Below are 26,502 nucleotides of genomic sequence, written 5' to 3' on the forward strand. Positions count from 1 at the left end.
ACCCCCGCGTCATTATCCCACTCAGCGAATGGACGCGGCGGTCTCCTCCGCAGTCTGAGCTGGAAGGAACCTTAGACGCCAAGCAGATCCATGCCTTTGTGTTTTACAGCTGGAGAAACTGAGGCCAGGAGGCTTGCTCGCGGCACCGAGAGTTACTGGCAGAGGCAGAGTTAGAAATCAGGACTCCTAAATGTCGGGGCAAAGGGTTCTCCAGCCTCAGTGCACTCCGGACCCAGGAGAAAGGCTTCTGGACGGGAGAAGGGGAAAGCTTCATTGTGAGCGGAGGGAAGTTGGGGGGAACGCCTTTAAAAGGGTTGCAGATGGCTGGGAGGAGATAGATGCAAGAAAGGTAACTAGAATATATATCCCAAGAAACCAGGTCAGGAAAGCCAACCTCTGTCTCCTGCCACCCAATGGAAATTATAACCTGGATTTGTTCCGGGACCCCAGATAACCTCAGGAACGTGTTCCCAAGGAGACTGCCCTCCTAGCGGGGCTCCTAGTTGCGCCGAGAGCATCTCACAACTCTGCAACTCCTCCCCATCTCTAACACCATCTGGTCACTGAGGCACCCGAGCCACACACACCCCCCCTCCACCCCCCAAGATGCAGAGGAAGGTAGAGACACAGGAATGTGGAGGTTGAGGGTGGGGAGGGGTATAAGTTATAAATATCTAGTAGTGGGTGGGAGTCGGGAAGAAAGGGAGACACAGAAGATCTTAGGCAGATGACATATTCCGTCTCAGACACAGCTGCATTTCAACACTGGGGACAATGAGAACGGGGTGTGGATTTTACAAGGGGAAGAGGAGTGATTGCATCTGACAGAGCCCCCTTCCTACTCTTCCCTTGTCTATTGGACTGGGGGAAAGAGGGCTTTGTCTCTCCCGAGCGCTTTGTAGGGGAAGGTAAGTTAGATCTGATAATGAGTCCCGGGTGCACTTGTTAAGGATTCCCCACCCCTCCTCCCTGGGGCCACCGGTGTCGTGTCGTGTTGTGCCAGGCAGGTTGGCGCCTTTGCTCCTCCTAGAGATGGCAACAGGGGCCCCAGGGTACAGTGCTGGGAGGGCCTTGCAGTCCTCTGCTTGGCTTGCCACCTCAGAGCTTTAGGAGCTTCCCGATACATCCCAAGAAACAGCCAGGCCCAACAGCTACAAAAATAAAGAGAATTTTATTTCCCCTATGAGAGCCAGAGAGAGGAAAAAGAAGGTTCTCTAGAGGAGAAGGGAGGACATGGCCCAATGCTCAGGGGAGCAGGAATGGTTTATGTGGAGAGGGGACCCTGAGTGTGAGACAATACAGGAAGGGAGGTAGATGGGCTGAATTACAATCAGGGGAACTGGGCTGGAGAGCTTGGAAATGGTGGTTCTTGGGAATATCGTCCACAGCCAGACTGGTCACCTTGAGCTGGAATCTAAAAACATAAAACACACACATGCAACAAAAGCTAAAGATGTACTTAGAGATATGGGGAAAAGTATTAATTGACTATCCTTTTTGCCTCCCTCCTCCCCAACTCACCCTCAAAGACTATTTTAGGACTGGGTCAGTTTTGGGAAATAGAATCTGGGGCTATATTGATATCACTGAGGGGTTTCTAGGCTGGATTTGGTAGTCCAGTGACCTGGATTTGAATCCTGACTCTGACATCTTATAACTCTATGACCACAGATAGTTACCCCCTTGTCTCTAAATTTTCTTCATTCTCAAAAGAGGGGAAGTAATATTACTTTATTCCCAGAGAGCTTTGAGAAAAGTACTTTGTAACTCTTAAAAAGTAGGAAGCAAATGGAAGCAAGAGTATATAGCCTCCCACTCTGCCTCACTCCCTTTCTCACCCCTCAGATGGGCACAGAATTATTGTCTCTAGAGAATCTCTGTCTTGATTTCTAAATGGGTAAAGTGATTTGATTGAAGACCAGATTTAAAAATCAGGAAGACCAAATTTGGAATCCTGCTCCAAACACCTAAGAGATTGGGCAAGTCACTCTTAACTTCTCCAACCCTTGATTTTTTCAAATGTAGAATGAGGGGATTGGAATTGGAGACCTCAAAAGCCCCTCCTTAGCTCTTACTCCATAGTTCTTGGGAGCAGTTAGATGGTGCAGGGGTAAACATCTTTACCCCTGAAGTCACAAGGACCTGAATTCAAATATGACCTCAGATGCTTAAGGCTAATTAGCTGGGCAAGTCATTTAACCCTCACAGCCTCACCAAAAAAAAAAAAAAAAAAAAAAGTTAAAATTTTAAAATTAATTAATTTAAAAAATCTTTACTCCCATAAATCTTCCTAGCCTAGGCTATATGATATCTAAAGAATTCGTATGCTTGAATATCTCACATTATAATTGAAGACTTCAGATTCCCTGATAAAAATTGCCATTGGGTGAGGGCAGAGGGTAGTGTTCCTCATCCTCACCAAGTGATCTAAAGAGAAAAATCTCCTTCCCTCCCTGTTTCAGCCATTCCTATCCCTCCGGGCAGTAATCTACCCACAATCTAAGTTTTCTCATACCTGGTACAGCTTCAGGAAGAGACAGAAACCACTTAGGTCCTCATTGTCTGTCCATTAGATGAGTTCAGCTGTGAGACTCCCAGCCCAAATCTTAGTGTTCGCTTCTTTCCTCAAACTTCCCTTCCCCAGCAGGGAAACCTCCAGGACCTTTCACTTCTGCCCCTGGAGTCTTCCCCATGTAACCTAGTCCTGTTCACTCACCATTTCCTGACACCCCCTCCCTTCCATCACTCCTCCCTACCTGCTTTCAGGTCACCTGGGAGAAGGGCACTTCCTCTGCCCAGTCTGACGCAGGTGCAACTCCTTATCTCATGCCCACTGGGCACAGTTGGCTCAGATGGCTCCACCAGGAGTACAGGGGCAGGAGGGAAAGGATGAAAGAGGGAGTGGGGTCAGGGTTCACCACCATTTGTCACACCTCTGAAGTCCAGAGGACCCTATGACCAGTCCAGCCAGTGGCTTTTGACCCTGTAGTGAGCAGGCAAGGTACCCCCCCCAGGAGGTGGCCCAAGCCCCCACTGGATAGGCCTGGGCCCCAAAACCATGGTCAGTGGAAAGTGTCTGAACTGGAGTGGAAGTGATATTGGTTGGTGCTCTGGAGTGGAGCTGAGCCATTGGGGAAAACAGAGCCAGTAGGTGGAGGTGGAACTTCCAGGATAGATGATGGTGCCAGCACGGCAGACCGAGAAGCAGGGCTAGGAGGGCGCAGTTGCAAGGGGCACAGGGTTGGTGTGGCAGGCCTGGATCCCTGGGGAGAGGCCCCCAATTCTGATTCCCTCAGACCAGCTGGGGGAGAACTTTGGGGACAGTGGACCTCAGCATATGTGGTATCCCGAGTCCCAGGGCATGGCTCAGTCAACAACGGAGAAACACAAAAAGGTCTTGGCGGTGGACATGGAGGAGGAGAAGGCCCGGGGGGAGCAGGAAAGTCTGTGGAGGGAGCCCGGGTTGCCAGCCAGGCTTGAAGCAAATGCATCATGTGGCGAAGTTCCCTGCTGAGCTGAGATACTTCCTGGTTGAGGTGGGTGATCTGCAAAAAATAGTTATTACTGTAGATTTCCACTAAAATCCTCTTATGTTCTACCCTAGGAAATATAGATTCTATGAAAATTAAAGGTTTCTAATCAATTAATTAATGCCAATTAATTGAGCACAAAGTCATCTTAAATTTTACAAGGCTATGCTAATTTGGAATCATACAAAGAAATTGACTAAAATTCCCAGTTTTTGACCCAGAGACCCTTACAACAAGTCTATACCCCTAAGAAGGCCAATGACCAAAAAAAAAAAAAAAAAAAAAAAAAAAAAGAAGACCCTTCTTCCAACAAAATATTTATAGTAGCAAGTTTTTTGTTTTTTTGTTTTTGTTTTGTTTAAGTAGTAGAGAATTGGAAACAATGTAGATTCCCATGGATATTGTGATACATTAAGTTAATGGAATATTCTTATTCTGAAAGAAACTATGAATATAATGAGTTCAGAGAAGTATGAAAAGACACTGCAACAATGCAAAGAGAAAGAATAACAATAACAAGCAAAATTGGATATGGCAAAATTAACATGACCAAGCATGGTTCCTAGAAAACATTCTGTACCCCTTCCACAGACTTTGCAGAGGGTTTGGAACCCACCACATATAAGGCCAAACATTTTCAATATGTTATCTGTTTTGCTAAAAAAAAAAAAAAAAATGGCCCACCTTTGTTATTGTTTGCTAATAAAAAGCCTTAGGAGCAATCTGGGAAGGGGAGGGATATCCTAGGAATTGTAGATACTGTGAAAATCAAAGGTGTACAAATTTTCTTGTTAATTAACTAATGCCAATAAAGCCAGGACATATTGATGAGAAAATTCATGCAACAATCAATTTAATAAAGCCTTTTTTTAAATATATGTACTTCCAGATCACAAAAACTTCCCAAGACGGAAAGGGTTTGAGCATATGTCCAGTGATGTATGGTGTGGCTGAAGTCTGAGAAACAGCATAGAAAAATGAAAAGTTGACTACAGGTGTTCATTTGTTTTCCTAGTCACAGCAATTTATGAAGACCTATCTATTAAAACATGGAATTGTTGTAATCTTTATCAATAGTTGTAATATTTATCAATAATCTTTATCAAACACACACCATTGAAAGCACAGAACTTTAAAGAATAAATAACTCCTAAGGAAATGCTAGTTCTTCTAGCTGTGGATGACAGGATAGCACCAGAAATAGCACACCTGAGTGATATTAAGAGGATGAAAGGTGGCTATGATTGATGAGAAAGGAGTCAGAAACCAGCTTGAGCATGCATTGTGGAGTTCTTAGGGGCCTAGAGGTAATAGAGGCTTGTAAATAGAACGAGAAGTAATATAATACAATGGCAAGAATGAGATAAGTCTCCAGTTTAGAAATAACAGGGCTTGGAGTCAGAAAGTCCTGACTTAGAATTCTGTCTCACACTAGCTGTGCAACCCTGAGTAAATCATTTAAATTCTCTCAACCTCAGTTTCTTCATCTGTAAAATAAAGAGAATAATATTACAGGGTTGTTGGGAAAGTCAAATAAGATAACAGCACTTCACAAATCTTAAAGTGCTTACTATTCCTAGCTCTATTTACCACTTGTGAGATTTGGGCAAGTCATAAACTATCTGAACCTTAGTATACCCAAATGTAAAACGAAGAGGTTGGACTGGATGATCCCCAAGGTCATCTGAAGAGCTGATCATGTTATTCTTCCCTTGCATTTAATGTAGTCCAGTATCTCTCTAGGATAGTTATCTGGCACAGTGAATAGAGCACCGACCCTGTACTTGAGCTCAAATCCAACCTCAGACATGCACTCCATGGGTAAGTCATTTAACCCTGTAATTTCCTCATTTGTTAAAAAATAAAAATAAAAAGTGTGGAGAAGAAGCCTGTCTAGTATCTTTGCCAAGAAAACCCCAAATGAAGTTACAAAGACTCAGACATGAGTAAAACAACTCAACAACAAGAAGTATCTTTCCAACACTTGCAAGATCAAGTACAAAGTCCTATATTTTGTGTTCAAACCTCTTTATAATCTGTCCCCCCATATGCACACACACCTGTTTGGTCTTCTCACACCTTATTCCATATACCTTGAAATCCAGTGACACTGGGTTCCTTGCTATTCCTCAGCAAAGACTCTCCATCTCTAGATTCCCCGTATTTTTATTGGCTGCCCACCCCACACCTAGAATAATCTCCCTCTTCTCTGCTTCCTGGCTTCCTTCAATTCCCAACTAAAATCTCCCTTCTATAAGAAGTCTTTTCCGATCCCCCTTAATACTGATGCCTTCCCTCTGAGGGAATTTTCACACAGTTTATTCTGAATAGATCTTATGTGTATGTTCTTGTTGCATGTTGTCTCCCTCTTTAGAGTGTGAGAAGCCAGAGACTGTCTTTTGCCATTCTTTGTATTCCTGGTATTTAGCACAGCACCTAGCACCTTCTAGACACTTAACAAATATTTGTTGATTGACTGATTCAGTTTACAAACTTGTTTCAAACTTGTGATGCCATAATAAAAAATGTGAAAGGGTCTGTACAAGGCCAATGGAGGTAAAGCTACCATGTACTGCAAAAGACTGAGTTTGTTTGCAAATTCCTGGTACCTGTCTCAGGGCTTGAAAGATGGAAGGGCTTATTCCAGGCAAAGGGCACAGATGAGTACATGTTCTTCCAGGACTTTTTTCTGTCCCACTAACAAGAGCTCTGCCCATCTCTCTCCCCACCCCCAGCCCCTGTGGGATAGTGGCTGTTTACCAGAGCAGAGAGGGTGACAAAATCCCTAGGGTGAGAAACCTATGGCTCCCTGGCAACAATTCAGAGACAAATGGATATGCCATACCCTCTAATCCAAGTCTGAGACCTGCCTAGTGGAGGGTTTTCCCCCACCCTCACCTGGAAGATTAAACCAAGACCCAGGATATCTGGGGCTCTGATCAGCATGGAACTTAGTGACCTCCCTCCTTCCTGTCTTCCTAGTCCCCTCCCTACTATGCCTCCTCTTGTTTCTACTTTCCTGGATTCAAATAGTGAAAAGGCTAGAGGAAGTTCTAGAAAGATAAGTGGGAGACAGGGAGGAGGTCCAAGTTGCATGTGGGCCACTAACTCCATACCCCAGAATTGAGTTTCTCTTTCTAGGTCAGCAAATCCATCCAATTTGGAGATGAGAGGGAATGTCTCTTTAAAGGGGTTTTCTCCCATTAATTGGACAAGGGAAACATCAAAGGGAACACTGGATTCAAAATCAGGAGAGAAAGGGAGCTTCACTATCATGGGCAAATTGTTCAATCTCTCCGAGCCTCAGTTCCCTCAGCATAAATTCCATAGTATCTGTCTAACAGGGTTGTGGTAATGATCAAATGTGAAAGTGTCTTTAAAGCATTTTATAAAATTTAGGGCACACACACACACACACACACATATATATATATCTCCATGCCAGTTGTTAAGATTATCTCACCTCTCTGTTCAATCTACAGACTTTCACTTTTATCTCCTCTGTTTCAGCAGCCAGTTCCTTGTTGTGCCCAGACCCTAAAGTCAGAAATAGGGAAGAAAAGATAAATGGTCAGTGTGGGCGAATCTGGTTAGCCTGTAGACTGCAAAGATTGGATGAAAGGAAGTTTTCTCTCTTTTTTACACAGGGAATCATTGAGAGACTCTGGAGAGCAGAGAGATGGGAGGAGGTGGGGACAACCCAAAGGAGTATGAAATTTATTGATTTATTGATAGCCTTAGATCTTCAACAATCAATCAACAAGTTTTTATATATTCAAAAGTGCTACAAGATAAAAAGTAAAAACATGGCCCTTACCTACAAGGAACTTACATTCTAATGGGGGAGATAACCTGCAAATTATGTACATGCAGGATATACTCACTGAAAACAGAAAGTGATCTAGAAGGGATGCTCCAGCAATAGGGGATGGAGGGTGAAATGAAAAGGGTGGGGAGAACTTCCTTTAGAAGGTGGGATTTGAATTAAGTCCAAGCTGGACTGGTACCTGAGGGAGGTGACTGTCTTCGAGGACGAGGCAGCTTGGGTCCCCGGCTAAACTGGAAACTCTGAGATTCCCCAGTGCTGCTAGAGTCCTCGATGCCATCCACTACCCTGGGGAAGCCGGGGAGGAGGATGGGGATGGGAAAGGCAATCGTTACAAGTGGAGAAAGCAGAGAATGCAGTGAAGGGACAGAAGGGGGACAAAGTCAGGTCAGTGAGGACACACTGGGAGGTGGGTAAGGTGGGACAATAGGCAAAGATGGACTGGGCTGGGAGATGTTGCAAAGTGGGCAGTAGCTCAGCAATAAAAGTCAGGATTTGGAGTGAGTGACACAATAGAAAGAGCTTTAGGAAGTTAGGAAGAGGAGTGAGGATTAGGGATGGCTGGCATCTCACCGGGGGCTGAGGTCCGGGGGTCCATAGGTGCCCAGTGGGGGGATGAGCAGCTGAGGGGCCTTCCAGGCAGCGGGACCCTTCAGGGGGGTATGAAGGGAGGGGCTTTGGCCCCGGCCAGCCAGGGCAGGGGAAGGGGTGGGAGATAGGGAAGGGGAAGAAGTGAGGGCAGAGAATGGAGGCAACTCATCACCCAGAAGGCTGGCAAGGGAGCCTCTGGGCCGAGCAGGACTGAGGCTAGGCAGCAGGAGTGGCCGGCGGGGTCGAGGGGCTCCCGCAGGCTCTGGGCCTCCTTCGGCCTCCACGATAGATGATGTCAGGGTCTTGTCTGAGGAGGAACCGAAGCTGTCTGACTGGGGCTAAAGGAAGAGTGGGCCATTTATGGCCTCAGGGGCCACAGAGAAGATTGCCCCTTCTCTGAGTAAGGGAGCCTTCTTCTCTAAAACTTTTATAGCTTGAAGAAGCTTCTCTCTTTTCAAATAATTTTGTCCTAAGAGGCTGCAGGACTGAGGAAAGATACAATTTCCCAACCTTTATCTTTGTTACCAGATTATTTGCTCATATATACATGCATATATGTATATATGTTTTTATATATATGCACATATGTATACATATATATATATATATATATGTGTGTATTGCTAGGTTCTAGGAATACAGATTTTTTTTTAAATGAAATAGACCCTGCCCTTAAGAGACTTGTTCTTTCCTGCCCTGTACCCCTGGGGTTTTCCCAGTCCAGCCCCTCCCCAGGGGCACAGGTTACCTGAGAATGATGTGGAGAGCGACAAAAGCGACTGAGACCCTAGAGAGGGGGATTAGAGAGGAGGAGGGGAAATGAGAGTTAGTATCTGAGAGATGTCACCTTGGTGTCTCCAAGGCCATCTCCCAGCTCTTCCTCCACCCTCAAACTAGTGTTCTTCAGAGTCAGGTGGAGAGCAAGGGGCATGTATGGGGAGGGAAAGGGGGGCAATTCTGATGACAGAGGTTCAGGTGCATCCCTTCCCCAACTCTGAAGTCATAGCCAGAGAGACAGATGGAGAGAGAAAGGAAGATAAAGAATTGGAGGGGAAAAGATAAAACCAGAAAAAGGTAGGGAAAACCAAAATACAAATACAAGAATACAAAAGTTCCAGACACAGGTATAGGGACTGAAATCAAGGATTGCCTAGCACAAAGTCTCAATCCTGGTAAAGTGTCTAGCATACGAGAAACACAGTTAAATGTGATAAATGAATAAATGGATGTATACATAAGAGAAGGTCAGTCAGATGAGCAACAAGGACAATGAAGCTGGGACAATGGCTACATGTGAATATCATGTGAATATATGCAAGAGAGTGTCTTGAAGGAGTCTGGCAAGGGAATCCCTGCTGAGGGGTAGTATAAGCATAAGTTTCAGGGGGTGAGACAGAAAGACCTAATGTAGTAGATGATATACGTACATGGGGGTCTGAGCCCCGGTGCAGGTTGAAGGTGAGGTCTCGAGCCAAGCCAGCTCGGAAAGCAGCCCCATATTCAGGATAGAGCCGCAGAACATCAGCTAGCCCTTGACCGCTTAGCTGTTGCAAGCCACAGTAGGTCAGTGCCTTTACATCAGCATCCGTCTTCAGGACACAACCCGAAGAGCCTGATCCTGATCCCAACCCAGGGTCCAGTCCTGGTTCTGAGACATCTGCCCCAATCAGGTCCCCCTTCCCTGTGAGTGACATGGACATTGGATGGTCAGTGTCTGATCAATGAGGGAGGCTAGAGCATGGAATCGAAGGTACAAGGAGACACTAGTAATCAGAGAGAGGAATGGTCAAAGGGATCAGGGTAGTGATCATCGAGGGATGTTTACTGATGGTCAGTATTTGGTTGGAGTTACAGGTGGTCAGTGGATGAAGTGATTAATGAGGTTGTGAAGAGATTCAGTGGCTGGAGTGATTAGTGGGGGGCATGTCCAGTCACTGAAATAATCACCACTGTGTAGACTGAGTAGTAAAAGTAGAGGAGAGTCAGGAAATAGAATGATCACTGGGGATGGAGGATGGCCAGTGATTGGAATTATCAGTGGTTCTGGGGAAAGGTCAGTGGCTGGAATGACCAGTGTTTAGAATGATTATTGGGAGGAAGAGGATATTTAATGGATGAAATGATCAGTAAAGGTAGAAAATGATCAATGGGTGGAATGAGAGATGAGAGAGGAAGATGGTCAGTATTTGGAGGTAGAATATAGCCAGTGATCAGAATGACCAGTAATGATCAGAGATGGTCAGTGCCTAAAATGATCAATCGATGGAATGTTTAGCAGGAGTGGAAATGGTCAGTAGAACTGGTGGCCAGTTAAAGAAGAGTTAACAGGAGAATCACTGGAGGGATGTTCAGTGGGATTAAGAGAATGGTCAATAGGAGGACAGTCATCGAGAATTCCAAATGCCAACCCTGGACTCTCCTAGAAGTTTGAGTAGTCCCTGAAGCGAACCCTGAGGGTCTCACCTAGAATAGCCAGCACCATATTGTCCTGTAGGACTTCAAGTGATCCAGAACAGACATAGTAATATGCCTGAAGTGCATCCCCTCTTCGGAGCAGATACTCTCCAGGAGCACAGAACGAGGTCTTGATGTGCAATGAGAGGGCTCTCAAGCAGCCTCGACTTGCTGCTCCAAAGAGTGGCAGCTGCAGAATCTCTCGGTTCAGGTGCATGGCAATGTCAGCCCGCAGCTCATCTGGGAAGTCCTTTAGCAACTGCATAAAGAGCTTGGGTTACCCCGATGCAGCTGCACTCATTCCTAACATGCTGTGAGATCTGTAACAATGGAGCTCTTATTTCCCAACCCGATGCCTTTTCTGTGTCTCAGCTCTAACAGCAAGGGGATGTTCCCCCATTTAGTGATGATGGTGCGCCCCTCTGATCACCTGGACTCAGTGCTTACTCAGAATCACAGAAGGGTTGGGATGGACCTCAGAGGCTACTTATGTCCATCCTAGACAACACGTGACAACATCCCCAATAAGTGACCCTCCATACTATTTGTAGAGAGACCCATTATCTCCTAAATCAGTGTATTCTACTTTGAGATAGATCTAAATATTAAGAAGTTTTTATCCCCCTGATTCAAGATTAAATGTGTCAAGGTTTTGCAAGAATAAATGTTGAAAAATAGCTATGCATGTGTTTTGAAAATAAAAAGCTTTATTTTAAAAAAAATTTTATAAAAAATTTATATAAAAAAAAGCTATATTAAAAAAAAAAAAAAACTAGTCCTGCCCTCTGGAGCCAAACAGGACCAGTCTAATCTTTCTCTCATGTGATACTCCCTTTAAATACTTGAGGGCAACCATCACCTGCCACCTAAACCTCTTCTTCAGGTTAAGCTGCCTCAAACACGTTAAGAGATCTCCATTGATCTGAATTCAAGGCTCCTCATCCTTTTGGTCACCTTCCCTCAATTCTCTTCATCTGATCAGGGTTCTTCCTAATTACGGCACACAGGACTGAACGGAGCAAAACTTTCTGGGTGCTTCTTGCCTCTGGGGCTCCCAGTGCAGTCTACGATGTTATTAGTTCCCCTAAAAGTCCTATCACACCAGCGCTCAGGCCGAGTCTGGGTCCAACCACCTTCAGGCAGTCCCAGACCAGCTGCCACCCGCCCCTGCCTCTCTGCTCCGGACCTTGCCCAAGGGAGCCCTCTCTGACCCTCTGCCCGGCCCCCGCCCGCCAAGGGCTCGTGCCACTGCTGTGCTGACCTCGTTAGCGTCAATGCCACTGTTGACAGCCCACGTGGTCTGGAAGTACTCCAGCATGCGCTGTTTGAGGGGTCGGGGCAGGCGGTGCACGCGGATGAAATCCTTCAAGTCTTTCATGCGGGTGTGGTAGAGCGAGCGCCTGGAATACATGCGCTGGATGATGGCCGTCACATTTCCGAACACCACAGCGTGCATTAGTGCTGGTGGGAGAGGAAAGAACGATGGTCCTGCCGTCAGGTAGGGACAAGACCAGGTTGCTGAGGAGGGGGGTGGCCACAGTGGGCCACCTGGACCAAAGGAAGGGAAGGGGTAGATCCTGGCCAGAAAGACTCCCCTGGGGGCAGCGAGGGGGCTCAGGGGATAGAGCACCAGCCCTGAAGTCAGGAAGACCTGAGTTCAACTTTGATCTCAGATATAACACAGCCTGGCTGTATGACCCTGGGCAAGTCACTTAACCCCAACTGCCTCAGCAAAAAAAAAAATAATAATAATAATAATAATCCCCTTGACGTTAAAGATGCCCCCACCTTTCTCCCAAGAGACTGTGCTTTCTGCTTAGGCATTCTGCAAATCCCATTGATATATATATATATATATATATATATATATAACAGGTGGGACCATTCCCCCTGACCTCCCCATGAGGGAAATTAAGCTAGGGCCTGGGGACTGGAGAGCCACAAGGTACAGTATAGGGACTGTGAGAGAGAATGGGAAATCAGTGATCCTTAGATTGTGAGGTGGGCAGGCGAGGGACAGCAGAGACCAGCAGTGAAGGCGGAGAGCGTCTCACCCCCGATAAGCATGGTGCAGATGGAGAAAATCTTCTCTGCGTCGGTGTTGGCGCAGACGTTACCAAAGCCCACGCTAGTTAGGCTGCTGAGCGTAAAGTAGAGGGCAGCGATGTAGGCACTTCGCCGGGAGGGGCCCCCCATGGCCGACCCATTCACATAGGGAGACTCCAGCCTTTTGCCCAGTTCATGTAACCAGCCTACATTGGGAAACAGGAGAACAGAAGAGTGTCCAGAGCTTGTGATTCCGCCCCACAACGACACTGCAAGGGCGGTAACGGGGGAGGAAAAGGACAATTTAGTTCAGAATTTATTCCTAAACCTGCAGATCTTGGACAACTCACTTAACTTCAGTTTCCTCATCTGTGACTAAATGATCTCTACTTTCTGTCCAAGACTGAGGAACATCAGAAATTAGGGGGTTATGGTCAGGATGTGGGTGTTCTTTTCCCAAGGTCTCAGCCACTACCTTGGGGAGAGATTGGGGAGAAAGTGAGGGTTTGGGAGGGCTCCTGAAGCCGAGATGGCTAGTAAAAAGATCCTGTAGGGTTGGATTACTGGAAGAATCGATCCAAGGGTCCTGAGAGGGTTTGCTGAGAGGGTCCCATAGGAAGCTGGCTAGAGATTAAATATTAAAGTTGATTAGGGACTAAAAGTTTCCAAGGGAGTTCTCAAGATAGAGGTTTAGTAAGGGTCTTGGGGGCGAAAAGGAGTCAGGAATCCGGTACTCACCAATGTCCCAGACCAGTGGGTCATTGGCCTCCATCTCCTTCCGACCAATGACATACCAGATGCAGGCCATCCAGTGCGCCAGCAGAGCAAACACAGACATGAGCAGAGTGAGCACCATGGCACTGTATTGGGAGTACCGATCCAGCTTTTGCAGCAGCCGCAGGAGCCGCAGGAGACGGACTGTCTTCAACAGATGCACAAGTGATGTCTGGGGGACAAAAGGCAGAAAGGGTTGGTGAAATCCCAAGTTTCAACAACACAACCTCCCTGAGGGCCCCCAGGGGCCCAGGAAAAACCTTGCCAGCCCCCCCTTATCCTATCTAGCATTGGCTCTGGCTTATTACTTGGAAAGCAGAAAAGATAAAATAATAATAAGCTGATTATGCAATCCAGGAAGGGACCAAGGAAGAAAATCAGCTCCCCAAGATCACACAAATAGTGATTTCAGAGGTAGGCATTGAACTCTAGTGCTATAACTTCAGTGCCAGTGTTCTTTGCATTGTGTGAGAGAGAATTAGAAAGAGATAGATATAGAAGTAAAACAGACAAGATTTGACTACTCATTGAATGTGGGATATGACGAAAAGTGAAAAATTAAGAATGAATCTGAGGGTAGGTTACTGGAAAGATAATGGTATCTAGAAAGAAACAGGGAAGAAAAACAGAAGGTTATTTGGGAAGAAATAAAGTGAGCTCTATTTTGTTCGTATTGAGTTTGAGATGTTTATGGGACAATCAGTTGAAAATGGCCAATGGGCAGTTGCTGATACAGGACTGGAACTCCAGAGTTTTCTTATCTATAGGATTACATATACAGATATGGTAGTTATCTACACTAAGATGATTACTGAACCTATGGGGGCTGTTGAGATCATTTAGGAAATGTGTGAAGAGAATAGAAGGGCAAGATAAAGTTTTGGGGTACATCCATAGTCAGGAGCTCAAGACATAGCTGTTGATGCAACAAGGAAGATTGAAAAAGAATGGCCAATTAAGTGGGAAAGAACCGAGAAAGAACAATATCATGGAAACCAGAGAATAGAAAGTGTACAGGAGGAGAGGATGGTCAACAGTGTCAAATGCTATCAAGAAAGACAAAAAGATGAGGATAAAAAAAAAAAAGATTAAGAGATTATTATTCTGGGGCAACCAGTAGCTCAGTGGATAGAGCAATTGGTCCTGGAGTCAGAAGAACCTAAGTTCAAATGAGACACTTACTAGCTATGTGATGTTAGACAAGTATGTATGTATACACACACACACACACACACACACACACACACAAAGAATCATTGTTGTGTATAGCAGTAGTTGGGTATAAGGACATATAGGACATATTAAGAAATCAAGGTGATGTCAGAACCAAAGATAATAATAAATTCTTTTCTCCACCTGTTACAATTTGGATTTTAAAATCATCATTGAATTGAAACTGTCCTCTCCAAAGTTACTAATGCCATTCTCTTGTAAGCCTTTTTCTGTCTATTTAGCTGTTTCTCAATCTTTTTAATCTCTTTTAATGCATCATCATCCATGTCTTGACCTGCTAACTGTGGGAGACCTTAGGACTCTATCCACTTCAGGCTACTTTACTGGTTCATCAGTCATGTCATGTTGACAAATATGGGTGTCCCCCAGTGCTCCGTCCAGGATGCTTTTCTCTCCACACTCTCTCATATGGAGAGCTTATTACCTCTCATGAATTCAACTATCATCTCCATGTACGCGATCCCCAGATCTATAAAGCTAGCCCTAGTCACTCTTCTCATGCTACAAATACAGCATCACCAACCATCTTTCAGAACTGGATAACTTATAGATACCTCAAACTCAACAAGTGTAAGACTCAACTTCTTAGCTTTCCCCTTAAATCCTTCCCTCTTTTGAACTTACTTCTTACTGCCAACTATACCATCCTCCTCCTAATCACCCAGGCCCACAACCTCCATTTTTATCTTGTCTTTTCACACCCACTCACCCAACATAGCAGAGACAGAAACAACTAGGTAATGGAGTAAAGTACCAGGCCCAGAGTCACGAAAACCTGAGTTCAAATCTATCCTCATACACTAATTGTGGGATTGTAGGCAAGTCACTTATATATAACTCTGTCTCATTTTCCTCAACCATAAAATAGGTATAATAATGTCACTTATGCTATCATCCTGATAGTCTAATATCACCTTCAGGATTGTTGTAAAGATCAAGGGAGATAATATTTATAATATTTACAAGTGCTTGGCATATGGGAGACACTTAAATGCTTTTTTTCTTCTTTTTCTCCCTTTTCTTCTCCTTCCTTCCCTTCTTTGCTCCTTTCTTTCTCTCCTTCCTTCCTTCATCTTCCTTCCTCTCTTTTTCCTTCCTTCTCTACTTCTTTCCTTCTTCCTCCCCCTTCCTTCCTTTATTCTCTCTTCTCCTTACTTCATTCCTTCCTCCTTCCCTCCCTCCTTCATTCCTTCCCTACCAAATGTATTTTAGTCATGTTTGCCTTTACAACATTTCTCTACTTGTTCCCACTATCTCCTCACCTAGCCACTACTTTAGCTCAGGTTCTCATTCCTTCTGACTCATCTTTCTGATTCAAGTCTATCCCCACTATAATTGTTATCATTGCTTAGTCATTTTCCAGTCATATACAATTCTTTGTGATCCCTTTGGGGGATTTCTTGGCAAAGATTTGCCATTTTTTTCCTTCAGCACATTTTACAGATGAGGAAACTGAGGTAAAAGGGGTAAAGTGACTTGTCCAGGGTCACACGACTAATATCTGAGGTTAGATTTGAACTCAGAACACATAACTTGAAAACACTACAGTGCTAAAACTCATAAAAACTCATCCCATAAATGCTGTACAGTTTTTATATACATTAATAAAGTACTTTTTTGGGGGGTTGCCAAGGGTCACACAGCTAGGAAGTGTTAAGTGTCTGAGGCCAGATTTGAATTCAGGTCCTCCTGACTTCAGGGGTGGTACTTTATCCACTGTGCCACCTAGCTGCCCCATTAACAATATACTTTTGCTGCTTTCAAGATTATTTGTTTTATAACACATTACTGCACAGTTATAAATACCATCACTTTCAATTATATGTAAAGTAATTAATTAATTAAAATGTTTAAAAAAAAGATGTGAATTTGGGTCTTCCTAATTCCAGGCTCAGCACTCTAGCCACTGTGCCTCCTCGCTGCTCCCCTCCCAGTCTAAAAGTCTATGGGATTTTTCTAAATCCCTGCCCTGTCCCTTCCACTCAATAAACTCCAGGGGCTCCCTATTGCCTCCTGGGGCAAATATAAAAAGGCTGTAGCAGCCTTTAAAGCTTTTCATTATCCTGAACCCTCCTAAATTCTATTCTTCTCTTCTGCATGCATTATAATCCAGCTACAGTCGCCCACTTGCTGCTTCTCACCTACCTCTCAGAGATTACATTCCATATATTCTATCTCTTTATGTATCTAGTTGTTTACATGTTCCCCTCCTTACTAGGATGTAAGCTCCCATAGAGTGGGGCTATTTTAGCCTTTCTTTATATCTGCAATATTTTGCCTAGTATCTGGCACATACTACTTAATAAATACTTGCTAACTGATGAGTAGAGGAGAAGATGATCGCTATTTTCCAATCAAGTAAGGTTCTCTGCCAAGAGAGAACAGGGAGTGAGTGGTGTGGGATGCTTGAGAAGAGAAGGCTCGGAAAAGCTGCTATGTGGAATGCTCTAGGTTAGAATTAGAGAGGAGTAAAGGATTACCTTGTGGCATTGAGATAAAGCAAGATAAATTTGTTCTGGCCTCAGCAGGAGCAGAAGAGGTCAACAGTGAGGGTCACCCAATACTGGGAGTTTAGCAAGTCATAAGTGGCAAGAGGACAAGGGGCAAAGTATTCATAACTTGAGGACAGTGTAAAGATTAACTGGCTGACTATTAACTATTAGGAAAGGAAGAAAATTAGTCCAGGTGACCTAGAAGAGCACTGAAGGCTATAGTGACCAAAGGTCACACTGAGGATGAAGAATAAGTTCAGGAGAAGTGAGGAATAGGGAGAAATAAAAAGATAGGAGGTTGTGGTATATAACCATGTAATATAAAATAACTATATATGGTATATAACTATATAATGTATAATAACTTTTGTCATTGTTCAATTATTTTAGCTGGGTCCAACTCTTCACAGCCCCATTTGGGGTTTTCTTAGCAAAGATATTGGACTTGTTTGCCATTTCCTTCTCCAGCTCATTTGACAAATAAGGAAACTGAAGCAAGTGTCTAAGACAGCATTTGAACTCAGGTCTTCCTGACTGCAAGTCCAACACTCCATCCATTGAGTCACCCAGCTGCCCAATAATAACTACTTACACTTTGTAATGCTGTAAGGTTCACAAAACACCTTCCTCACAATGACCTTTCAGGGTGGGCAATTTACCATTTTATAGATGAGGAAAATAAGGCTCAGAGTGATTAAGGAATTTTTCCCTGGCTACATGGTTCATACAAGAAGCAGTAGAGTTGGGAAAACTACTGGATTTCATCAGAGAATGTGAATTCAAAACTCAGCTCCACCATTTATCATCTATGTGACTTTAGACAAATTACTCTAGTCTCCTCTATAAAACAAGACACTTAGCCCTCTCGTATATGACCTCTAATGTCTCTGTCAGTGCTGGGATACTCTTAGTAGATGAATCTTAAGAAGGACTTTGTGGTAATCCACAGCAGGAAAAAAAAAAAAAAAAAAAAAAAAAGAGAAAGAAAGAGAATGGGGAGAGAGAGGGATAAAAACAAAAGAGAGCCTTCCCTCTTTATGACCTATGGGAAGAACCTATTCTACCCAGAGGCAAGGTACAGATGAGATAACCTCTGAAGAAGACCTTGCCTGAAACCAGACTACCAGAAATGCTTCACAAACATATCGGATCATAGATTTAGAACAGCAAGGGACCAATAAGTAACTTAGTAAATAACCCACTTATTTTACAGATGAGAAAACTGAGCTTTAGAGCAGCCAAAAAACTGGCCCATAACTTGTAAATGACAATTAGGATTTGAGTCCCTGTGACTGTATTACTGAAGTCACTTGCATGAGAATGAAAATAAAGAACATCCTTGGAGGGACTCAGAGCCACCTAGGACTGGGTACATACAACATGCACTGGGGCAACTGCAGAATGCAGAAGCTTGTACAGCTATGTGGGAATGTGCACAGACAGGCTGGTTTGGGGACTCTCTCCTCCATTCTCCTTTTAGGCAAGATAATTACTTCCAGTATTTCAGGACCAGATTTAGAAGAGAGGGAGGAAGTTGCCTGGTTAAAGACCCATGTCTGTCCCTTCCAAACCCTCAAGTGAGATACAGGGGAAGGGAGGAGAGGAGCAGACAAGGATGCTGGTATAACCTTCTGGTTACAAACACACAACTTGGGGGATCAGATAACCTGGAAGGAAGAGGAGGAGGGATCCTGCAGCACCATCATCATCCCAGGGCAGATTAATTAACCCTTTTAGCTCTGTCCCATTTGCCACTGATGCATTCAGACAGTTGAAAGTCTCCAGGTGTGAGCCAAAACATGCTCCCGTACATCCATGCAGGAGAGTTCGCGCAGGGTTCAGTGCACACATACGTGTGTGGGAGCATGCACATGTGTGTGCGGAGCTGGGAGATGAAGCCCACAGCCTGTTGGCGGCTGGTTAAATCAGGGTATGTGTAGGCGGCTTCCTGCTATAGCTAGCTGGAAGTGCAGCAGGCAGAGAAAATCAACCTTCCAACCGTACTCCCTTAAGATAGAGGGGGGCCCAAGGGACCCCATCCTCCTTCTCCTCCTCCACCACTCTCTGCTCTAGCCAACTGGGGTGACCTTATTTCTTTGCCAAAGGGAAGGACCTTGAGGTCTAGATTCCAGAACTGTCTATCCCTGGGAGTAGAAGGAAGAGGTGATTCTTAGAGGAAAATGTCAGAGAAAAACGGCCTTGGAGGCAATTTAATCAGATAACCTTCTGCTCTCTCCTGACTCCATCCTTTTCATTGGCTCTCCTCCTTACCTGGACTTCTGGCTCTCCTCCCCTTTACTTTCTAGTTTGCTTGGCTTTTTTTACGGCTCAGCTCAAACCTTATCTTCTTCTGGCCTCCTGATCTAGTCCCCTACCTTCTGGTACCTCGTCCCTGAGATGATCTTTCATTTATTATATAGAGTATACATTTTATGTGTCTATGGTTCTTTGCATGTTGTCTTCCCTATTACAATGTGAGATCCTTGAGGGGCAGATACTGTTTTTGCCTTTCTTTGTATCCCTAGCTCATAGCACAATGCCTCAACCATAACAAGCACTTCATAAATGCTTCTTGGTTGAATCCAAATGCAGTGTTCTTTCCACTCCACTCCACTTCCCTGCCTCTCACAGTCCAATCCCCTAATATTGCAGAAAATGAGGCAGACAGTTGTGAAACAATTTGCTCTAGATTATTCTTCTAGTTAGTGTAAATTCAGGATAAATAAATCCTGCTCTGGCGATCTATCTCCTCCACCACACTGGCTTTTCTGATCATCTTAAAGAGAATTTCTCCTTCAGAACGCCCATATGCTAGGAGACTTATATACTGCTGCTGTTTGTTATCTCTTACATGCTATGTCATACCCCCAGGTAGATTATAAGCGTCTCGATGACAAGGACTCTTATTCATTTTCTATCTCCTATAATGTCTAGCAAGGTTCAGGCTACCTAGAAGATGCTCATTAAGTAGATGTTAATGAACTGAGAAGGAAGACCTAGGAGGAGAACTGAGGATTATCTCTGGGTTTGAACTACCCTACACTCTCCTTGAGAGGAAGTTTTGGTCTGAATTTGGCATCCTTCGAGCCTTTAGCAAAAGAAATTGGTATGAAGCCTGTAGTTGAAGATCCTATTTGGTGTTTATATGAGATAGGGAGTGGAAGGGTACTGGATCCTGATTTGAGACTGAATTTCCAGTCTGAATCCCATAGGAGGTCACTTACAACAGTAATGTTGAAGGCATATAGCAGGTCAAAGGGCAGAGCGGCAATGAGGTCAATGAAGAACCAAGTGGCCAGATAATGAAGGCCAATGGAGCGGGGAGCAGAGACCACTTGGCCCGTTTGGGACACATAGGTGGTGCGGAAGTTCAGGATAATATCTGGCAAAAGAAAGGGAGAGAATACAGATGTCAGTGAGCTCTTTTGGTTAGGAGGACAGGAAGGTTGCCCACCCCAATCTGTCTTGGGAACTTTAGCTAAGTAGATAAGGAACTAGAGCCTCATTAGGGGTTGTGACTGGGGCTTTGGGGTTGGGAAGTTTGTGGATGGTGAAGATGGGCTATAGCCAGACTGTTCTCTCAGTGAGATGAGAAACTCCATGCTGGGATCCCAGAGACCCTGGGAAGAGGCTGGGTCCTGAGCCAAACTGTATTCTGGAAACCCAGGAGAGGGATGGAAGAAAGATAAGTCTGAGGGCTTAAAGGAGGGTTGGAATCCTCATATGGGAAGATGGGGTCCCAAACTCTGCAATGGGCTCTGACCGAGGATGAAGAGCATCTCCACAACGATGTCACTGACGAGGGTTTGCCGGGTGGTGATGGGACTGTCATCGGCTCCTGAGAAGCAGACGTTGTAGGGGACAGTGATGGCCACGTAGAAGGTGGCTAGGAGGATGAGGCCATCCCAGAGGGCCTTGGGGACACTGTAGTGAAGGAGGAGGCAGCGGGACCCCCCCACAGAGGCTACCTTGTATTCAGGCACTGACGGCTTCGGTTCAAACACGTTCTGGGGGAAAAGGAATCGGGGCTGGGGGGACACTGGGGGGAAAAGGGCTGGGGGAACATTGGAGGGAAAGGGGCAAGGGGGATCATGAGGTAGGGGTTTTGGGGCTGGGAAATCTGGGAAGAAGGAGGCAGAGGCTAGGGGTTGTCCAGAACGAAGAGAAAGAGGTCTCTGAGTCAGTGGGATCCTAGTTGGAGTCCCTCTTCCATAGCTCTGTAGCTCTGCTCCTTTGTCTGGTTTGATCTCTCTCTCCCACTCTCAAATTAATCCCTTTTGAAGTGAACTATTCATATTTCTGAGAGCACCCTGGAAGCTTTGCTCACTCTGGTCTAGTGTTTGGGTTGGCATATAGGATAGGTTCCCTGATTCCCAGTGTGTGAGGTGTAAGTGGGGATGCTCTCCTGAAAGAGTCCATGACTTGAAAGTCTAGTCCTGAGATCATTAGCTTCTCCCTTCTCAAGCTTTGGTATCTCTAGGAATAGTAATTCATATCCTCTTCATAGTTCTAGTGACCAACACAGAATATTAGTTAATATAGTCTCTTGCCTGGGAATATTGGAGAAGGGGAAGGGAGGAGTTCCATTGTAGGGGATTCGTAATTCTCAGACTAACATTTATTTTTCTCCCTAATCCCAAGAGATCAGAAAGATCTCCACCCAATAATTTCATCACACTGATATTAAATTATACTGTCAAGCAGTAGATAATGCAAATAATCTTATCTTGCCCTTTTGACATAACAAAAAATAGGATGATGTCACATCTCTCCTACCCTCCCACACCCAGGAGCAGGAACTAGAGATAGCACAAGGAAGGGAGATGGGGAGATATAGGGCTTTGGGAATAGAAAGACAAGATATTTGGGAAGAATGGGAGACAAAGGAAAAGGAATAGAGAAATTTGGAAAATAGATGGAGTAGGGTACATTGCAGATAGCAGGCTTTAAAGCCAAGGAGAAGGTACAATTGGAAGACAGAAAGACAAAGGGATCTGGGAATCAAAGACTGGGAGAGGCTAGGGCAACTGGGAGATGACTCACATTGTTGGCTTTTACACTGCCCTGACCACGGCGGCCAAACTGGGTGGTAAGTCTGTGTAGAACAGTGTGACCCTGCCTCCTGGCTGTTCGAAGCCTTGAATTGCCTCCTTTCCTGCTTCTAGTCTTCTCTGCTGGGGGAGTGAGTTGGGAGAAAACATAGTCTATGAACTTGGGGCAACAGGTAGAGTGTCATCCTTCTCATCTCGGGCCTTCCTTCCTTCAACAGGCCTTCCTACCCCCATCATTCTCCTTGCCTCTCCCCCCAATTGCAGCAGTTACCATGGTTATTCCCTCCAGAAGGACCCAGTCCCCTTCCCTGGTTCTGGGTGATATCTTTGAAGGAAAAAAGGAATAGCACCACGTCCCCCATCTCATTCTTGATTGGCATCATATCCAGTAGACACCAAAAAGCTGAGCCTGGGGAGAAAAGGGAAAGATGGGCATTATAGGTAAAGTTGCTTTATCAGTCCCAAGACATCCTCCTCTCCCAAATAATCCTTTCCATTGGTAGGTAAAGAAGGTAAAACAGGAACTTATTCTTGAATGGTCAGAGGCTGGAGAATATAATAAAAGCAATAAATATTATTGTAATATAATAAATATGATAAAAATTAGAATAAAAGCATCTTATTTTGTGGATTAGAAACATAAATAAAATTAGAATATTACATTCTTATCTTTCTTTTTACTTTATTTTTATCTCCAGCACTTAGTACATGGTTGGCAGCTAGAAAATGCTTAATACTCATTGAGTTGACTTTAAAAATGTGTTTTGACTAATAGTTGATCTCAATTGAAAGCTGCCAAAGTACTTTTTGCTCATGACCTTTTTTGAGGCTCACAATATGAGGCTCTAGATATAATTATCATCCCCATTTTACAGATGAGAAAATAGAGGCAGAGAAACATTAAGTACTTTACTAATAAGTGACTGAATAAGGATTTAAAGCCAGGTTCTTCTGAATCTGACAGGCCCTTTAGCCACTAGGCAACCTTAGGTCTATTGGGGGTCAGAACATTCTCACCATCCTTTCGGTAGAAGCAGAGCTCAGTTCGGTGCTCCTGCCTACCCTCCAGAGCTTTATGTAGCCGCTGCAGGGCAGGTTCACTGGTCTCGGGGCCATAGAGGAAGCGACAGCTACAGGTTTTCTGCATCACCTCAGTTCGGCAGAAGCCTGTGAGGTCGCAGAAGCCGTCAGAACAGTATACGATGGGATAACCCCTTGGACCCTGAGCATTGGCCAGCAGGAAGTTACTGTCTGTGGGGAGAAAAAGGCTCAAGTTGGGAGTAAAGGTAGGGCTTCATTGGAAAAGGAAAGCTTTTAGAGAAGCATATCTTAGATCTAAGATAAACAAGATAGATCTGGAGTTTCAGACATGGTATCACACATCCCAAGATTTGGAGCTGGGAGGGAAATCCAGCAGTTATTTAATCTAGCCACTCTCTCCAACTCTTTTGTAGAGAAAGAAAATGACACCCAGAAAGGTGAAGTAACTTGCATAAGAACACACAGGAAGTAAGTAGAACAGAGATTCAAACCTAGGTCGAATGACTCTAAATTCCAAGCTCTGCCTGCTGCAGCACAATCTCTCCAGTTCTGTCTCAGGAAGGGCTTTGTGATGGATATCCAAGTTTTTAACCCTACACTTCATATAGGGACTCTAAAATAAAGAAACCAAAGACTGGTCTGACAGATAGAGATCCAGATACTATTTCAAGTTGGGAAACTGGAGGAACGAAGGAGGAAATCTGTTTCCATCACTTGTCTCTAGGCAGGTAAAAAAATAATTTCTTCGATTTTATAGATGAGATCCAGACTACTTGAATAGTTTACTCAATATCACAAAGTTAGTCTAAAATATGGGGAAAAAACTTGAATCCACCTCAATCACCTTTTAGAATTTTAGAAGGTTAAAGCCCTGGAGAACTTGTATAACTAGCCCATTTCATTTTACTGACGAGGAAAATTGAAACCCAGAAAGAGGTGTGACTTGCCCAAGCTCATACGTTTGTTGAGGGGAAGAGACAGACATGGACCAAAATCTTTTGGCTTCAGCACACTTCCACTATATTAGAGAGATTTGGAGGGTTACGGCAGTGATGATAAGCAGTAATCTGTCCCTGATGCTCAAAGTCTGAGCCCCCTCTAGAGCCTCTCTCACCTCTTTCTCCAATTCCCATAACAACAGAATTGGGGGGGGCAGAGGGCTGGGAAGAGAGGGGGAACCACAGACAATCTTAGGATGGGAGAGAAAAGAGCCAATTGAGCTCAGATTCAGGATGAGAATCCAAGAAGAGGCAAGAGGCTATAAATTCCCATTCAAGCTCCCTTTGCCTCTTCTCAGAGTCCTAATGAGGGGACAAAGGGAAGAGGATGGTAGTTGAAAGGGGTACTGGGGGTGAAGGGAAAGGAGTAGGGCCCCATGCTCTGCCTCCTCGCTCCATCTCAGGGCTGGTTGCCATGGTGATAGGCGCTATGGAAACGCGGGAGGCGGGAGGAGGGGAATGTAGGGAGGGGTAGGGCCCGAGTAGCTCCGCATCCGCCCTCGGGTACCACTTTCCTTCCCCTCCCTCTCTCTTCTGGCCCAGCCTCCTGAAGGGGCCAGCTGAGCGTCTTTGTAAGAAAAAGGGGAAACGTAGGAGGGGCTCTGGGGCGGCTGTCCACGGTCCTGAACTGGGAACTAGAGCTAGGTGGGATGAGGGCGGGTTCGATGAGGCGGGCAGGGAGAAAAGAACTCTCTCCTCCACTTCAGAGGGCAGCTACCCCCTCTTTAGTAAGTAAGACAAGAGAATCTCTGGTTCTGATCTGTTGTGTAGAGTGCCCATGACCTTGGTCCCAGCTTCCCTTTGCCCTGATCTAGGTCCTAATAAAATCGGGATTTTATTTCTTTGGTGGAGTGAGGGTGGAGGCGGGGAGAGGAAGAAGGGAAAAACTAGGGTCCTCATGCACAGATGAGGCTTCGGCTCCCCTTCTCTTTAATGTTCCCCCTTCCCCAGTTCTCCTCCACCATAAATTCACACACACACACACACACGCACTCCCATCCCCATAGCTCAGTCCTTGGGGGCTGGAGTTAGGAAACCGAGATTTGGGGGAGAGGACGAGCCCGGCCTCGAAAAGCCGCTTCCCGCCTCCCTTGCACAAAGAGCTCTCCCCGTCCGCACCTTGCACTACCGCGCCGCTACAACCCCTGACCCTCTGCACCCAGTCCGTTGCGATCCCAGATGTTTCCGGCTCTCCTCGCTGCTTGCCCCCGTAAGAGGGTCCCTGGTTTTGTCGCGCCTCTTCGTGCCCCTAACCCCGGGCCGAGCTGGCGCCCCGCTCTGACCCGTCCGCCCCCCGCCCCTCTTTCCCCGGGTCCCAGGCTGCGACTCCTCTCCTGTGTCCTTGGGGTCCGCAGCCCCACCTCCGCTTGTGTTTTCGCGGCGCCCAGGCTGACAGGGCTGGGACGGGTCGCAGTCTCCGTCCCGGTAACTCTCGGCCCCCCGGCCCCTCGCCCCTGTGCCCGAGCCCCGCAGAGCCGCTCTCCTACTCACGAGTGCCGTCGAAGCGCGTGGCGATCGTGTCCAGGAAGGTGTTCTGGGGGGCCAGCAACCCCTTCATGACAGGCATGGCCCTGGGGTGGAGAGATCCCAGGTGGAGGAAGAGGCTACGGGGGAGGATTAGCACGGCCGGGCAGGGTGGGGCGCGCTGCCGGCCGGGCCGGGGCGCCCCATGCGCGGGCCTCCCTCCCTTCTCCTCTCTTCTCCTCCTCCTCCTACGACGCCGCCGCCTCTGTGCTGGGCTCGGGGCTCAGCTCTTCTCCGCGCCGCAGCCCGGGCCACCCCGCCCCCCAGTCCCTTTTGGGGCTGCGTTCTTTCCCCCAGCGGCCTGGCGAGCGCCCGCCACGTGGCCCCCTCAGGGGGAGGGGCTGCCAAAGACGGCCCCCTTCCCCTCTCGGCAGCCCACTTCGCTGAGGTAGGGTCCGCCCACGCGTGTCTCAGAGGGAGCTGGCTGACGGCACGCCCACAGGGGAGTCCTAGAGGGATGCGGAGAGGATGGCGCTGAGAGAGCGTCCCTCCTCCCAAGTGTCCCCGCCTCCTAACCTGCCCCCTTCCTTCTAGAGAGCTCCCGGGCCCAGGTGTGACCCCACTTCTGCTCTGTGGACCCGCCCCATGCATGCTTCTGCGCCTCCGCCCTCGGGCTTCCCCCTCGCCTCGCCCACGCGGTCCCAGATACTTGGAGTTCTGCGCTGCGTTCTGGAGCCCAGGCGCTCCCTTACTGAACCCTTGCTTTATTCATTCCCCTCGCCCCCTGCTCCCCCAGATTAGCGCCTCGTCAGTTCGAGAGGCAGCGGCTTGCGAGGAATGGGAGGCGCAGGGCATCCTACCTGTGTGATCTCGCGCAAGTGACTCCGCTTCTTTTTCTCCTTGTTGGTGAAACGAGTCACTAGACCGGATGACCTCTTACATCCCTTTCTTAGCGCTCTGAAGTTAGGAACTTAGAATAGCTCCCAGCGATGTGTTCTTCGG

The 26,502-nt window shown here is 46.1% G+C and overlaps 1 protein-coding gene across 1 annotated transcript; it reads right to left on the reverse strand.

The window, feature by feature from the left end:
• Positions 1-988: 988 nt before the first annotated feature.
• On the reverse strand, positions 989-26,056 carry KCNH4 (potassium voltage-gated channel subfamily H member 4). The gene is made up of 17 exons (XM_012548268.2): positions 25,528-26,056; positions 23,015-23,248; positions 22,269-22,406; positions 21,990-22,120; positions 20,710-20,953; positions 20,171-20,328; positions 13,186-13,393; positions 12,456-12,653; positions 11,663-11,862; positions 10,411-10,660; positions 9,375-9,628; positions 8,696-8,734; positions 7,930-8,285; positions 7,538-7,644; positions 6,994-7,067; positions 2,757-3,545; positions 989-1,414 (listed from the first exon to the last, which is right to left on the reverse strand). Exons 1-16 carry the CDS (start codon positions 25,601-25,603, stop codon positions 3,063-3,065), a joined length of 3,150 nt encoding a protein of 1,049 aa, XP_012403722.1. The 5' UTR covers positions 25,604-26,056; the 3' UTR covers positions 989-1,414; positions 2,757-3,062.
• Between the last annotated feature and the right edge of the window lie 446 nt (positions 26,057-26,502).

The sequence above is a fragment of the Sarcophilus harrisii genome, chromosome 4 (assembly GCF_902635505.1).
Source record: "Sarcophilus harrisii chromosome 4, mSarHar1.11, whole genome shotgun sequence".
Taxonomy (NCBI): domain Eukaryota; kingdom Metazoa; phylum Chordata; class Mammalia; order Dasyuromorphia; family Dasyuridae; genus Sarcophilus; species Sarcophilus harrisii.